Below are 15,020 nucleotides of genomic sequence, written 5' to 3' on the forward strand. Positions count from 1 at the left end.
ATCCCAGCTGGACCCAGGACAAGCTGTCAGACATACTTTGCAATAATTGGGATATCTGACAGGTGTTTGAAATAGCTGCTCCTACTGCATTTTGTGAAACGCTTGTCTGGATGTTCTAAAACTCAGCCATCTGTATATGAACTAGCAAACCTCTTAAGCATCTTCCCTTAACACAAGCAGGAGGACTTGAGTGGTCCCTCAAGCATCTCATTCTAGAAATCAGGTTCAGTTTCCAATTATTTGTGTTGCTTGTTGAGAACCAAGATTTGTCTTTCTTATGTGCTTCTGTGAAGAAAGTGATTTTTGACTCTGAATTATTGATAAAGTGCAACTGAACCACTAATCTTCAGGCAAAATTCTGATCTCTTCAAGAAGTTTTACCTTTTCTTAATCTTTTCAATTATATAACGCCTTTGGAATGTCAGAGTTGAACATCTTTGAGTTTTAGATGATAGACGAAATTAAACAAAAATTAATTAAAATCATTTTCAGAATCATTGAGGGCAGAAGGGACTTCTGAAGATAACCTAGTCAACTACCCTTCCTCAAGCAGGCTTTCACTGAGCAGGTTGCCCAGAACCATGGCTAGTCAGTCTTTGAGTATCTCCAGGTATGGAAACTTCACAACCCTTCTGTGTTGCCTGCTTCATTGTTTCACCACCCACACAGTAAAAGCTTTTTTAATTGCAAAATTGCAGAATAAAAATGTAGAAATTAGAATCATATAATCATGAATCATTAAGGTTGGAAAAGACTTAAAGGATCATCAAGTCCAACCCAACACCACCTAACTCACTAAACCACGTCCCTAAGCACCACATCTACACGTTTCTTGAACACCTTCAGGGATGGTGCCTACACCACTCCCCTGGGCAGCCTGTTCCAATGCCTGATCACTCTTTCAGTGAAGAAATTTTTTCTAATATCTAGCCTAAACCTCCCCTGGTGCAACCTGAGGCCATTTCCTCTTGAAATTAGTTCAAGCTTGTATTGAATTAATTGCTGGATTTCGTTTGTGCAGCTCCCTACGTTAGTCTACTAATATTCATCAACCTTAACTAATAGAATGTCTACAGAAGAAGATGAATGATACCTTTTGTAACAGCTGGGTATGCTCTTTGCCTGCAGTGTTCTGGGTGTTTGTAATGTGAAAAATAGATCCTGTGAACAGAGGGGTAGTAGAAATCATTTGCACATCTTTTTCTGGTCACTCTGGAATTAGCAAGTAGTATATTTGGAATGATTTATACAAAATAGCTTTCTCTGAAGAGATTTTGAAGAAATTTTTAATGCCTTTAAGGTTGCGGTTTAAATGGGTTCCTTCCTAGGAGATGAATAATAACACCAAAAATCAGCATTTTTGTACTAGGAGATAAGAGTAGAATAAAAACTGTGCACAAAAAGAGACATTCTTATAAGTTGCTTTTCTTGAAGACACTGCTGGAAGTGTTTCTGCAGACAGTGGGAGTGATGGAGGTGACAGGTATAGAAATTGCTCTACTGTAATCAAACTAATAAGGAAAAAGTTATTTCTAGGATAAAGAACTTAGGTTTATCTATGTAAAGCTGTAAATAAATACAGAAATGCTTCTGCATATTTCCATATCGTTTGTTATAGAAACACAAATTTCTGAGGTTGGGGGCACTTACCGAGATCATGTGGTCCAACTTCCTGTTCAGAGCAGGGTTGTCTAGAGCATTGCTCATGACTTTGTCCAGTTGGATTCTGGATGTTTTTTGTCAATAATTTTGCATATATTAACCTGTTCACAGTGTCATCTAGCCATTTGTGTTTGTGTGTGTTGTTTTGAGGAGGAGATTGGGAAGAATGAGGATGCTTGGAGGGGTGGTGAGGTGATGGTGTCCTCTAATTTTAGGTGCTATGGTAGACTTAGTTGTACAAAATTATGAATGCCAGCAGTGGTGGGATTGTTTCTAAACCCTCTAGTCTCATTTGAGTACAAACTTCCCATCAGTTTTTTTGCTTTATTTACTATTTAATACATGCTATATAGATACCATATGAGAACTCGATACTTCATAGGTTTCCTTATATCTTTGCTGACAATAAATTAATTTGCCATTTGTTCTTTATGTAATATCGTTTATCCTTTTATTTTGTTGTATCTCCGAGCTAATCTTTCAACGAATTAGGTATATTGGATGCTTCCCTTTGGCTTGCTGACTGGTTTTTGGACCTCATTGTTTCAGTTTCTAAAAAAAAAAAAAAACACAAAAAAAAAAAACAAAAAAACGGTCAAAGAGTATGGGAGAGTGTTTCTGAAAAGGTCTGTGCTAATGAAAGATAGTATTCTTACTAAGTGGTATCCTTTTGTTAAGTTAAATATTTCTGCCTAATTGCATTCTTATGCACTAAAAATATTTTTAAAGGGGTATGCTGAAGACAGCTACTTAAGGATGGTATCCTTTAGGTTTTGAAGTTGTCGGGGGTGACTGCTGCTAAACTCTCAAGTCTTTAATATCATAGAATAGAATCATTAAGGTTGGAAAAGACCTCAAGGATCGTCAAGTCCAACCATCAACCCACACTACCTAACCCACTAAACCGTGTCCCTAACCACCACATCTACACGTTTCTTGAACACCTCCAGGGATGGTGACTCTACCACTACCCTGGGCAGCCTGTTCCAATGCCTGATGACTCTTTCAGTGAAGAAATTTTTTCTAATACCTAGCCTAAACCTCCCCTGGCGCAACTCAAGGGCGTATCCTCTTGTCCTATCCCTTGTTACTTTAGAGAAGAGGCCAGCACCCACCTCACTACAACCTCCTTTCAGGTAGCTGTAGAGAGTGATAAGGTCTCCTCTCAGCCTCCTCTTCTCTAGACTAAACAACCCCAGCTCCCTCAGCCACTCCTCATAAGACCTGTGCTCCAGACCCTTCTCCAGCGTTGTTGCCCTCCTCTGGACCTGCTCCAGCACCTCAATGTCCCTCTTGTGGTGAGGGGCCCAAAACTGAACACAGGATTCAAGGTGCAGCCTCACCAGTGCCAAGTACAGAGGCACAATCACTTCCCTAGTCCTGCTGGCCACACTATTTCTGATACAGGCCAGGATGCCGTTGGCCTTCTTGGCCACCTGGGAACACTGCTGGCTCATGTTCAGCCAGCTGTTGGCCAGCACCCCCAGCTCCCTCTCTGTTGGGCAGCTTTCCAGCCACTCTCCCCTGGGCCTGTAGCGTTTTTTTACTTTGCTTCACCTTCTTCCATCTTCTCTGTCAGAAAGGGGAGAGGGAAGGGAGGGATGCAGTGCAGGAGAAGCTTCAGAAGCTACTCAACATTTTCAGTTTTGACAAAGACTTAGTAACACCAGGTGCTTCAAAAAGTACTGTCTATGTGGAAAAACAGTAACTCTTCCATCTCTGGTAACAGGAAAGTCAAAATGTCCTGGGTTAAGCTGAGACAGAGTTAACCTCACCCACAATAGCCAGCAAGAGGCTGTGCCCTGGACCTGCGCCCAGAAGAAAGCTGACAAAAAGCGATGTTCATGTGGCCGTCAAGGTCCCCAATATGAAGTGCTTAGACAGAATACACTGTCAGAAATGGACTGTGGTTAAGTGATTAAGAGCTAATTAAAAACATGCTTTATGTGTATCTATCAACTGAATTACCAGTGCTAAAAGAACCTGAAAATGTTGCATTTTTGTTGGATGATATTTAGCTCATGACCAGTTACTTACACCAGTTTTTTTTAATACAGGAACCTTTTCCCTCCTGGTTACTGAGAGACTCTTTATTTAGAGTGTGAATAACATCTGTAGAGATGTTTGGCTTCAAATTTGTCTCAAATTCCAGTATCGAAATATTTTTGAAAGTATTGGTCCAGAATTTTGCCTCTGTACTGTGTTCAATTAAAAGTTCAAAAGTGAGTGAATAGTGGATTTTTTTTATGTCATCTTAACCTTGAAGCTCCTGCACTTCCTCTGGTCTCTTAACAGATCATAACAAACTCGTGAACCTCTTTTGCATAGCAATTTTCAAGCCTTTCTTTAAACTGACTGTAGCCATTTCTGTGTTGATCTTATGGCAGACCATAGGAACAGGGGAAGCTAGTTAAAAAACACTAACCCTAATGGAAAAATCAGGTGTTGTGAGCCTTTGAATCTTTGTCTGGGGCACATACTGTTCTTTAATATAAGCAATTTTTGCTCAGTGTGTCTATGTAGGTTTTAAACACCATTAGTTATCCATTGTGTAGCACTGCAGTACTAATGATCACTCTCCTTCCTCTTTTTTATCAGGACAGAGCTTGGGTTATGGTTTTGTGAACTACGTTGACCCCAAGGATGCTGAAAAAGCTATCAACACTCTGAATGGATTGAGACTTCAAACTAAAACCATAAAAGTAGGTAGTGTTAATTATGATTTAAAGAAAGTGAAGTGTTTTGACTTCTTGTTGATCAGATGTCTGATTTGTTTTCCCTTTCCAAGTGTAACTTAAGTATTCTGCTAATAGACTAGGACATCACCATATAGAGATATTTAGTCCTTTGAAGTCTGTTCAGATCTAGAGAGGTATATTATGATTAAGTGTAGAAAACTTAGAATTTTTTTTGTGTGCACCTGATAATATTTTAAATGTGAGCTTGAATTGTGTTAACTGAGAAGTTTTGTTGTGTGCTTTAGTTGCGGAAATGCAATATTGCATATAGTCTGAACACTGCACTATGTGCTTCCTCCTTACTTTCTCAAAGATGATGGTATACCTTGCTTATTAATACTCTCTTTTTTAGGTTGCTAGTGGCTTGTTTCTCTTACGAATCTTTAAAATAAAATGCTGAAATAACTATTTTGGTTATCTATGAATTACTGGACTCCTAGGGCTCTAATCTCTATGTCTGTAATGTTTGAGATTCCTGGTTTTTTGTTTGTGTTGTAACTCCTGCACTTCTTGCTTACTAAATTCAGTTTCTTGAATTTCTAAAAGCTGATATCTGAAGAGTTACTTTTGCTCATCTACTTTCTTATTCTATTACCAGAAGAGTGTGGGTGCTCATTTGAGCAAGTGTTTGGGCTCTGAAATCTTCAGAGAGGAGATGAAATAAAATTTATCAGGGAATGCAGACTTTTGAACATATTTCACAGGTATTGGTGCCTGAAGGCAATCCACATTCTATCCAGCCCATTCTTCCTCGTTAAACAGCAGTGTTTGCTAGCTGTTCACTTGGGTAGTGACTGCCCTCTAACTAGCATCATGTTTGAGCCCTAAGTTAAAACTCACCTCTAAAAAGGTTTGAATGTAAAAAGAATGCAGAACCACTTAAAGATGACTGAGACAAAAATAAGGTGGCAGTAATTATGGTTAGAATGCCCTAACTTTTCTGGATAATAAAGTCGATTACACTATTTGAAACTTAAATACTGCTGTTTAACAGACAGTGAATCATGGCTCACAATAACAATGGACGAAAGACATGGATAGATGCTTTGCTGCAGAAAGCTCCCTATGTGCTTCTGGCAGACTTCAGGCAGTCTGTCGCATTTTCTGCTTTGAGGGAAAATTGAGGAAAGTCATTTCATGCTCCAGGTTTTTTTAAGCTGTCTTTTGGGTGGTGGTGAGAAACAGAATGGGTTCTGTATCTTTGCATTTAATGCCTTGGATTAGACAAATAAAAAATACCTGTGTCCAGGGTGATAAACTGGAAGTCTGGTGACTATATAGCAGAGCAAAAAAGGATGATGTTACAGCGAATCAAGTCAAGTCTCCCAAATCAAAGTGATCCCTTAAGGGGGTTTCCAGTTACTTACTTTATGCTGCTAGTATATGAATTCTTAGTCCTCTTTCACCTTGCTAAGTGATTAATGCAAACAGTCACTGTATTTATGCACGTAAAAATTGATTGTAAAAAAAGGCTGTGGAAAAAAGTGAATTGATTAAGGAAAAAAAAAAAAAAGGCTGGGGAAAAAACTGAAAATGGAGTAGACAGATGTGGGCGATGATGCTGGTGCTTTTCCTTTCCTACCTTCCCAGGACACAAATGTAGAGTTGTAGATTATAAGCAATACCAGAGAGTGACTGTTGCCATGAGACTAAAGCTTAAGTGTAACTTTTCAGAGATTTGTGCCTTAAATGTCCTTAGATAAAGAAAACCTGAAACATTCCAGTTGTCACAAGCCAAAATGATGCCTTCCTCACCAAAATAAAGAAAATCTGTTTAGTTAAGAAAAAAGTATCTCTAAATGTTGCATGTCCGTGTTACAGGTAAAATTCTGACTCTAGCTACCCACCTCCAGCCCTTTTTGACTTAAGCAGCATCTTTTAGTGTTGTTGTGCGTGATTTGATGGGAAAGACTGCTTTACTCCCTTCTACTTTCCTCTTATTCCTTCTTGGAAGAAAGCTGAGTTTAAGGCAGGTTTTCATCACTGAATTATCCCAAACTGCTGTTTAAAAAGTCTGGTTTTACCTCCTCCCTAACTGTAGAAGGGGCAGAGGCTAGGGGGATCCCAAATACGTTCTAAGACTGAGGCATTTGTACACTGGGCAGTTGCTTCTCCTGTTAAAAGAACTAACATGGCTGTGTGACAGTGAGTTGAAAGGACACTAATCAAGAATGTCTCCCTGTGAACCAGTGGAAATGCCTAGCCTACTGTGAAGCACTTTGTAATTTACCTGTTCCTCAGATCAGCCTGGAGGCAATACTGAGCAGAGATAAAATTGATGTCTGAGCCTTTTGCTGCCTCTGGGGGACAACATCTAGGGCGGAGGGGGTCACTTTTGCAATCTCAGTGCCAGGACCTTTGCAGAGTCTACTTACAGTTTATAGACCAGTGTTCCTATTTATTTAGAGTAGGTACTTCAAGAAAAACCCACAAAACAAACCCCAAACAAAAAACCCACAAAAAAACCCAAAACACCTGTTTGTCAAACTCAGAATCCAACCCTTAGATTTACTTTCAGGTTTAGAAAAATGAATGTCATTGAGATTTTTGTGTACTTTCACATGAAAGTACTGTACGACAGTATAGTGTTAGTGGATATTTGGATTTCAAAAGAAAAATCTTAAATGTTTGTACATTTTTGGAACTTCTGTGGAAATGTTTAGTATTTTACTACTGACTGAAGGTGTTTGTTTTCCATTACTCTACAAAACTGGAAGGAACATCATGGGTTAGGTGATGGATCCTCAGATGGTGGCTGACCTGAGAGCATTCCCACTCGGAGGGAACTGTCCTGATTCTGATGTATGATGTTCTAGTTTGAGGCCATGACACATATCTCTGATCCAGTGCTTCTGCACTAGCCTGTTAATCATTGGATATTTTTCTCTGATACCTGGAAGGGAATGTCACCTACTGTTTTCTTGAAATAAAATATATTGAAAAGGTGAACTTGCAAAATGCTGTCTGAAGTTTTTCTGTATGGGTAGCAGTATTGAAATGATTACCTGATACCTTTTTAAAACTTAAGAACATCCTGTGGAATGCTTTATGGAACACTTTGTTGAACTGTTTGCAAAGTATGTTAACCAGACTTCACATCCATACCTCCAAAGAAAGTCATAGCAGTAGTATTGTCTAACCTGGGCAGTAGTATTGTCTAACCTGGTGCCAGTTGGTGTTGCCTTCTGATTTGACCTGAATATTAAAACTGTGGGGTGGGCATGCATTTATATTGAAGGCATGTTTAGGTGTGTTAGATACCTGAGCCCCACTCTGCTAGGCAGTATGCCTTCATACATTAGATGGTGACCTCTGTGGCATAATTTATGGTTTATTTGCAATGCAAACAGACTTACTTCTATTGCCTGTGAAGTTTGGGCTTCATTTAATTATGCAACTTCAGTGTGAAAACCAGTTGTATCTTAAAAGAGGTAAAACATTTTCAGTGGCTTCTCTTTTGGAAGAAACTGCTGCTGGGAAGCACTGGCTCTCTTCTACTTAAGAGCCAGTGAAAATGCAGATTTCTGTGCCTGGAGTTTTTTTCTGCTTACCCACTTGCTTCTCCCTGAGTTTTTGTTTTTTTTTTTTTTTGGGGGGGGTGGGTTTGGGTTGTCCTGGAAAGACCAGTTCTTCCTAAATGTGGAAAACTCAGAGGAGTAAACAGCATATAAAAGTCACTGACTTGCACACAGTGATAAGAAAATTCATTGCATGTTTTGTTGGCTTGGGTTCTGCTTGGGAGAGGGGAAATCTTCAATGGCTTCCCTTCCCCTTGCTCCTGGGAAAACTCCTGAAAAAAAAAAAAATACAGGTGCATTTATTGTGAGTTTATCTGAATAGGAATATCTTTTAGTGCAATGTAAAAGATGTCTACATTAACAAGAAATTGTAGTAAGCTCCTTTGTGTAAAGAGGAGTGAGCAAACAAATAGCCTATGCTTGAACTGGCATAGAGCTGTGTAAGATGCTGAATAAGAGGCAGCTTTTTACCTAGTTTATTAGAGGCAAGAAGAGGACACAGGAGAATCTCACTGGCTTTTTTCTGTGGATGCTAGACTTGTTGAGTGATGGGCATGGTCTTTTGTGGATCGTAGATTCCAAGGGGACACTGCAGATGGCAGTAATGCAGTGCTTGTTCCACCCTTGCAAGGTGAACTGGGGCTGAGGAGCTTCCTGCTGTCCTGTCTCCAGCTCTCCAGTGTGAGAAGGGCCTACAGTGGCAGCCTCTGCGTGTGGGAGCTGACAGATGTTTTTCTTACTAATGCTTCTGATCCATGTATAGGCATATATGAAAATATGCATTGGAGAGGGGAAAGAAAATAATTTGTCCAGGCTACAGGCTATCTTTTTATAAGATGGTATTGATAATGTAGCTGTATTTTATCTAGCCTAGTGCTTCTTAAAAACCAGATTTGGTAAGGTTTCCTCCTCGTTTAAGTTCTTTGGACTATTAGGGTGTTTACATGAGTAATTATCACCTGTCAGGGGAATAGAGATTTAAGAAATATTTAATTTAAAGCATTAAATCTGCAGGTTTTCTTCCCACTCATTTATAGGATTGCATATATTAAAAAAATCAATCAGGCTTAACATGTAGCATTCTGCCAACTTCCTGTTGGAATGAAGTTTGACAAATTCTTTGATTACAAGCATGGATGTCCTACTTTGCCATCATCACTTAACTACTGTACTGTAGAAAGCTGTGTAATGAGAACGAGCTAGTTATGACTTTAGTAGAAAAGTGAATACTGAGCTATCAGCTTTACAAATACCCAAAGAAGTGCAGTACATCAAGGGAAGACTTGAAGTGAGGGATGTGCCACAACTTTGTTAGTGTCCTCTGAGGCAGAATTCCCTAAAACTTGGTATTATGCAATGCAGTTTCACCTGGTGCCTTGAACCATTGCTTAGGCTTACAGTAAGATTCATTTTAAAGGAATTATCCTTTAACTTAACTGCTCACGATCTCCACCCTTATGAACTTCTACCTATGATAGTACTCTTGAAAATGCTGTGTAAACTTAATGGAGAATAGCAAAATCCTGAAAAAAGAAACATGCTAATTTAATTTCTGGGTTAGTGCAGCAGGTAAAAAAATGGAGGAAAATTTTGGTAGTGTCACTTCTTGTAGTAATTTTTTTATTAGCTAATGTCCCTGGGGAATATGTAAGTTGTGTCAAAAGTCTGCAAAGATATGAGAGGCAAGTGAGCTGTGAAGGTGAAAGAAACTTTTTTTTTCTCCCAGCAGTAAAGAACATTGATCTAGTGAGTAGCAAAAGGGGATTGTATTTGGAGGTTTAATTAAAGCTAGTGAGTTTTACTCATGTTATCAATCAGCAAAGACTGAGAGAGGGGGCATGGTGCCAGACAATTTACTGGTCTTGACAAGGTAATTAAATACTTCAGGACTGTATTCTTAAGGTAAAATGGAAATGCTCTAGCAGATCTGAAGCAGAAGAGCAATTTGTCTAGGAACAAGGTAAAGGTGGGTTTTTTTCCCCTTAAATTTCTGCAGGAGTTATATAAATGGCAATTATACAATCTTTTAGCTGTACTACAGTTAAAGCTTCACAGCATTTCCATTTTAAACCCCTTCTCCACCCCACACATGCCTTTTTACCCCTAGGTAAAATTTGTTCTTTACTGAAATTCAGATCCCTTTAAGACTTTGAATGCTATTTAACCAGGTTAAGCTGGCTGCTTGTTTTTCATGTTGCTGAGTAATATTGAGAGGAGGTTTCACTTCTGAATACATATTGCTGTCACTTCCTGTAAACTGCATTACGGCCACATGGTTGTTCATTAATGCCTAACCATTCTGAGGAAAATTACACAGACTGAATTACAAAATGTTCTGATCTCACCTTTGGCAACTATATAGCTTGTTTTCTGCTTGGACCCCAAATGTGCTGTGTTGGAGCTGATCACAGAGTTTCTTGCAGGAGTCTGTCCCCATTTTCCCTGGGGCCAAGGATCCTTAGACCAATGCAGATCACCCTAAGGCTTCTGAGCAGGCTTGCAACCAAAAACCTCCGTGGTACAGTAGGGTCCTTTTTGAGCCTGCATAGGAGGTTTCTGAAACAGAAATGCAGATGTTAGAATGGGCCAAGAGTACTGTAGGAGGCTGAGGGAAGACTGCAAGCATTGGTCAAAAGCCAGGCTCTAACCAAGCAGAAAAAACCAACAAAACCAGCAAAAACCAGCTTGTTACTACTGAGATGCATGATGCATCTTCCTGTCCTCTGCCATCCCCATGCTATGCAAAGTCCTTTAAGTAGGATATGGCTTTCTGCCTGGGTTGAAAATACTGCAAATACCAGGCATGGCGATCTGTGTGGGTTTTCTTAAAAATATAATAGTTTTTTTCATAAAGAATGCTCTTACTATTATAAAATACGAATGCACATTTTTTGATATTATAGAAGTCTTGAGACAAATTGACCTCTATTAAGCTACTGCCTTTCAAGTTTTGTGACATATTTATTAAGTATTGATTCTGAGTGGCTTTCATCCATGCAGTAATAGTTTTTCGTGAAAGGCTGTAAGATATTCCAGTGAAGCAATAACTATTAAGTGGCAATGGATACGTGTTTTGTGCATTCCATAAGGTGTGCCTGTGGAATGAATAATGCAAGAGAGACCCAAGGGATGTGCTTGCTTGTGTCTCTGTCAGCAGCAGCAGCTCCCTAGGCACAAACATAAGCTGAAGTATATTTTTTTCCTTCAGAAGAAGGGAAAACTTGTGAACAGTTGAATCTCAACTGCAAAAACAGGAAGTAGAATTGAGGTCTGCTGTTAAGAGATTTTGTTCTTGTTCGTATTATTCCTGTGGAGGGCTGGATATTGTCCTCTGTACTCTTGTCCTCTGAAGTATGAAATGGTGTGAGTTTCTTACTGGAAGTGTCTGAAATACGTAGTGCTCTTACTCACTGGTTAGGTGTGTTAATCAGATCAGAATCAGGAATGCAAGTATGGAGGAAAGGCTCTGAGACTATCAGAAAGTGAGAAGTAGAAAACTGAAAATATTTGGACACTGGATCTCGTTTTTTTTCTTATAATTGTGCATAACTTCTAAGTTAAGTATTCCTTATTTTTAAAGAGAGAGTGATAGTTATGACTGTGGATTTTAAAATGTTCTTCTATTTTAGTCCTTTTAAAGGCAAAACAGTAGAATTGCTATTCTGTGATTGTAGTGTGTAATTCTTATTTCCTGTTCTAGTGTAGAAAGAGGTCAGTGAACTTAGTTCCTGTCTTTCTCTTAAAGTAATATGATAATATAGATAAACTGTTGCACTATCTCAAGCACTTCTAGGAAAACCTCTGGTTCTGTTTTTGTCTGTAGCAGGATTTCCTCTTGGTTTCTGTTGTTAACCTGTATGTACTACTATATTTCCTTCTGCTCACCAAATGGCATTTTGGGTCTCATGTATCCACTTCAGACCAAGTCTTGTGAAAGCCTATTACTGGTGTTCCTTTGTGGTATGTACAGCAGCACTTTTACAAGGTCTTCCTCTTCGGGCAGTGTACTGTCCTTAATCAATTAAATCCTAAGTAAAACTCCCGGTCCTCTTCCTCTCAGTCAAATATACTCGTCTTAGGTCTAAATTCATCCTGGAAGAAGGCTGTCAAATGAGAATGCTGGCATAATGGAAATGTGTAGACCTTGAATCCAGTAAAGATAAACAGAAGAGGAAAAGAAACAGCACAAAAAACAGAGGCAAAGCACAGAAAGAAACGAACGTAATCAAGAGCTAGAAACTGAAGCTGACAACAGGAGATGAAGTGCAGTGTCAAAGTTGGAGAAGAGTTAAACAACAAACGTGGTGAATTCTGTATTTTAGTTATTCTCCTCATCTGCTCTTCTCTTACAGTACAATATGTGTGTTTAGAATTAACTGAAGATTAAAGAATTAAATTCTAATAGAAACAATGCCGTTTAGAGCCCATTCAAATAAAAACAATGCAGTTTAGAGCCCATCCAACCCTAGTCATCACCTTACTGATCCTGACCTTTGCAGCATACAGCCCCTTTTGCCTTTATCAGTGCTTATAGCAGGAAAAAAGACAAGGAAAGCCAGTTCACCCTTTGCAAGGTCAATCTCTGTGGACACAGTCGAAAATTCACTGAACCATCCTTGCAAAAACATGGCAGTAACTGTTTCTCAGAGGTGTACTCTGGGTTCTGTGTTCTTTCTGTCTCTCTGAGAACACAAATGCAGTTTTTGAATAAGCTGACTGTATTAAAAAAATATACTGTACTACCATTTTACATTTGTCTCCTAGCCTAAGCAAGGCCAGAAACAAATTTAGGAGGGCTGCTTTTTTTCCTGTAATGTTGGAAAGTCTTCACCTGGTACTGTGACATGCACTGTAAAGATCCTTTTGCTGACTTTGGTCATGACTTTGACTTTTTTTGAAGTCTAGCCGTGAAGAATTGTAAAGACTTTATGGTTCTTGTGTTTTAAGCCCCTTAAGGCATATTATTAATCCATGTCACTGATGTTTCCAAGGAATATTTTCAGAGAGCTGGTAGAACCATACAAACATAGAACATATCAGAATAATGCATTTCTAAGTGCAAGATCAACTTACTCTGTCCTTGCTTTCTGAGTCACAAATTTGTCACTCTTACATGAAGTAAATTCAGTTATCTTTGAAATACTTCCCTGCAGCAAATTCTCTTAGAAATTGGAAGAAACTTTTTTTGGAAGCTGTGTTCCTCCTGAGAATTGTGGAACAAGGGATCATTTTCTGGTAGCTAATAAAAGTCAGAACAGGGCTGCTGATTTAATTGCAAGCAAAAAAGGTTTCTTTGGGTAGCGGAGGTGCTTGTAGACAGCCTTGTCAGACACACAGTGAAATCTAGTTGCTAGTTTTCCTGGCTTGTAAGAGAACTATGAGGGTATAAATCTTTCTGGAGCAGGTTTAGCTGCTGGGAACTGCTACACAGAGTGATGCGCGAAGTCCTGTTAAGGATGTAGATTTCTAGCATCATGACTGCTGCTGCTTTTCTAAGTGAAAGATAATTCTCTTGGATAATGCAGTGTTATCTAAGGGTGTGAGACTGAGCTGGAATGAAAGCTTCTTGAATGCAAAGCAAAGGGCATCCATCTAGCCCGGTGCTCTCAGCATAGGGTGGAGGAGGGGAAGGGCCCATTAAAAAAAGTTTTATTGAACCTGTAGCTCTAATCATGTCTGTTATTTATATGTGTATTGAATATGATAGCATATAAGTATTGCTCCTGCCCAGTGCTGATAACTGGCCATATTAGAAAATTCAGTCTAAGGGCTGGCTTGGTGATGACAAGGAAGACGGGTAGATGACTTACTGATAAAGGAACAAAGGTTTGTCTTACTTATGTCAGCATGAGTGCTCTGGTGCTTTATGTACCGAGTCTTCAGCATATGGGAAAAGATCTTGGTTTCACAAGAAGGTATGTCAGTGCTTCATTTCAAGATAACATTGGGAATAGTACAGGGGAAAAACAGTGCTTCCCAGACTGGAAAATTGCATGCTTTCTTACAAAATGTTTCATCTCAAGAAGAATTATGGGCTTTCTCAGCTTCTTAGTCTGGTTGTCTTTGAGGTCTCACTGCTGTCTTTGGCTTTCGTTAGTCTTCTAATCCAGAGGAGACCTGCTAATCATCTGGGTTCCTCTTAAAACTTGCTTTGCTGTTCAGAACTTGTTGCTGCCTATGCTTTAATAATCTGAGTAAATCACGACCCATTCTGAGTAAATCACAAAGGTGAGAGGAAGGAGTGGATTAAAATGCTGAGCTGGGACTTAGAGCCAGAGCTGAAGCCATATTTCTCCTTAGATTTGATGCTGATCCATGTAACTTGAGCAGCTAGCTCAGTTTCTGAGCTTGGTTGTGGAGCTAGGGCTTTTGACCTGCTCTCCGCTGGAAAGTGGGGTGAGTGGGGGCTGTGCTGCAGGTGAGTAGCACAAGTGGTTGCTTCCTCACTGACAGGAGTAAAGGGCTGAAACGTGGTCAAAGGGGAATGAAAGTGAAAAATCTTTGAGCTCAAGCAGTTGTATCCGTGATGGTTGTCCCTGCCCTGTGAGTAATCTGAAAATTGGTGGAAGCCTCAGATGCTCGAGACCATATATAGAGTGTACATGCTGTGCACTAACCTGCTTAAGAGTGAAGGTGATAATTATTGAAAGCTGGAAGACTTTCCTGCGAGCTGTTATTTATCAAAAGCTGAAACAGACCATATCTGTAAGGAGACTTCACTTTTATTTTAGTGGAAGTTACCTGCAGAGAGAAGATTCCTTAGTTTTTCAAAACACATCCCTGTGTTACTTTCCCCCCCAACTCAAAAACCATGTTGAGTTTCTATTTGTGAATCTTAATAGGTGTGGTGTGGTGTGCTTGCTTAGCCTGCAGCTCTTTGGCAATATCATATTATCTAGATAAAATTTTTCTGGTTCAAAGGAAGAGCTGTATAAAATACAGGTACTCCAACGTTGGCTAGTCATGCTGATGTGAACTGCTGTTCCCACCAGTAATCACTTTGAGCATCATGTTTTAGGCCTGCTTGTATAAGAAGCTTGTAAAGGAACTGGAGCTTCAGCACTGTTGTAGCTGGGCTGTTGATCTGGACATAGAAATGGCT

The 15,020-nt window shown here is 39.5% G+C and overlaps 1 protein-coding gene across 1 annotated transcript in view; it reads left to right on the forward strand.

Moving 5' to 3' along the window:
* Positions 1–4,217: 4,217 nt before the first annotated feature.
* LOC104460501 (ELAV-like protein 2) overlaps positions 4,218–15,020 on the forward strand; it is a gene marked incomplete at its 5' end in the record, with an annotated part of 30,185 nt that continues 19,382 nt past the window's right edge. Inside the window, one exon of the mRNA XM_010084523.1 lies at positions 4,218–4,364. Coding sequence (XP_010082825.1) covers positions 4,218–4,364 — 147 coding nt within the window. The remainder of the gene's footprint in view (positions 4,365–15,020) is intronic.

This window comes from Pterocles gutturalis, unplaced genomic scaffold, assembly GCF_000699245.1.
Source record: "Pterocles gutturalis isolate BGI_N339 unplaced genomic scaffold, ASM69924v1 scaffold235, whole genome shotgun sequence".
In the NCBI taxonomy this organism is placed as follows: domain Eukaryota; kingdom Metazoa; phylum Chordata; class Aves; order Pterocliformes; family Pteroclidae; genus Pterocles; species Pterocles gutturalis.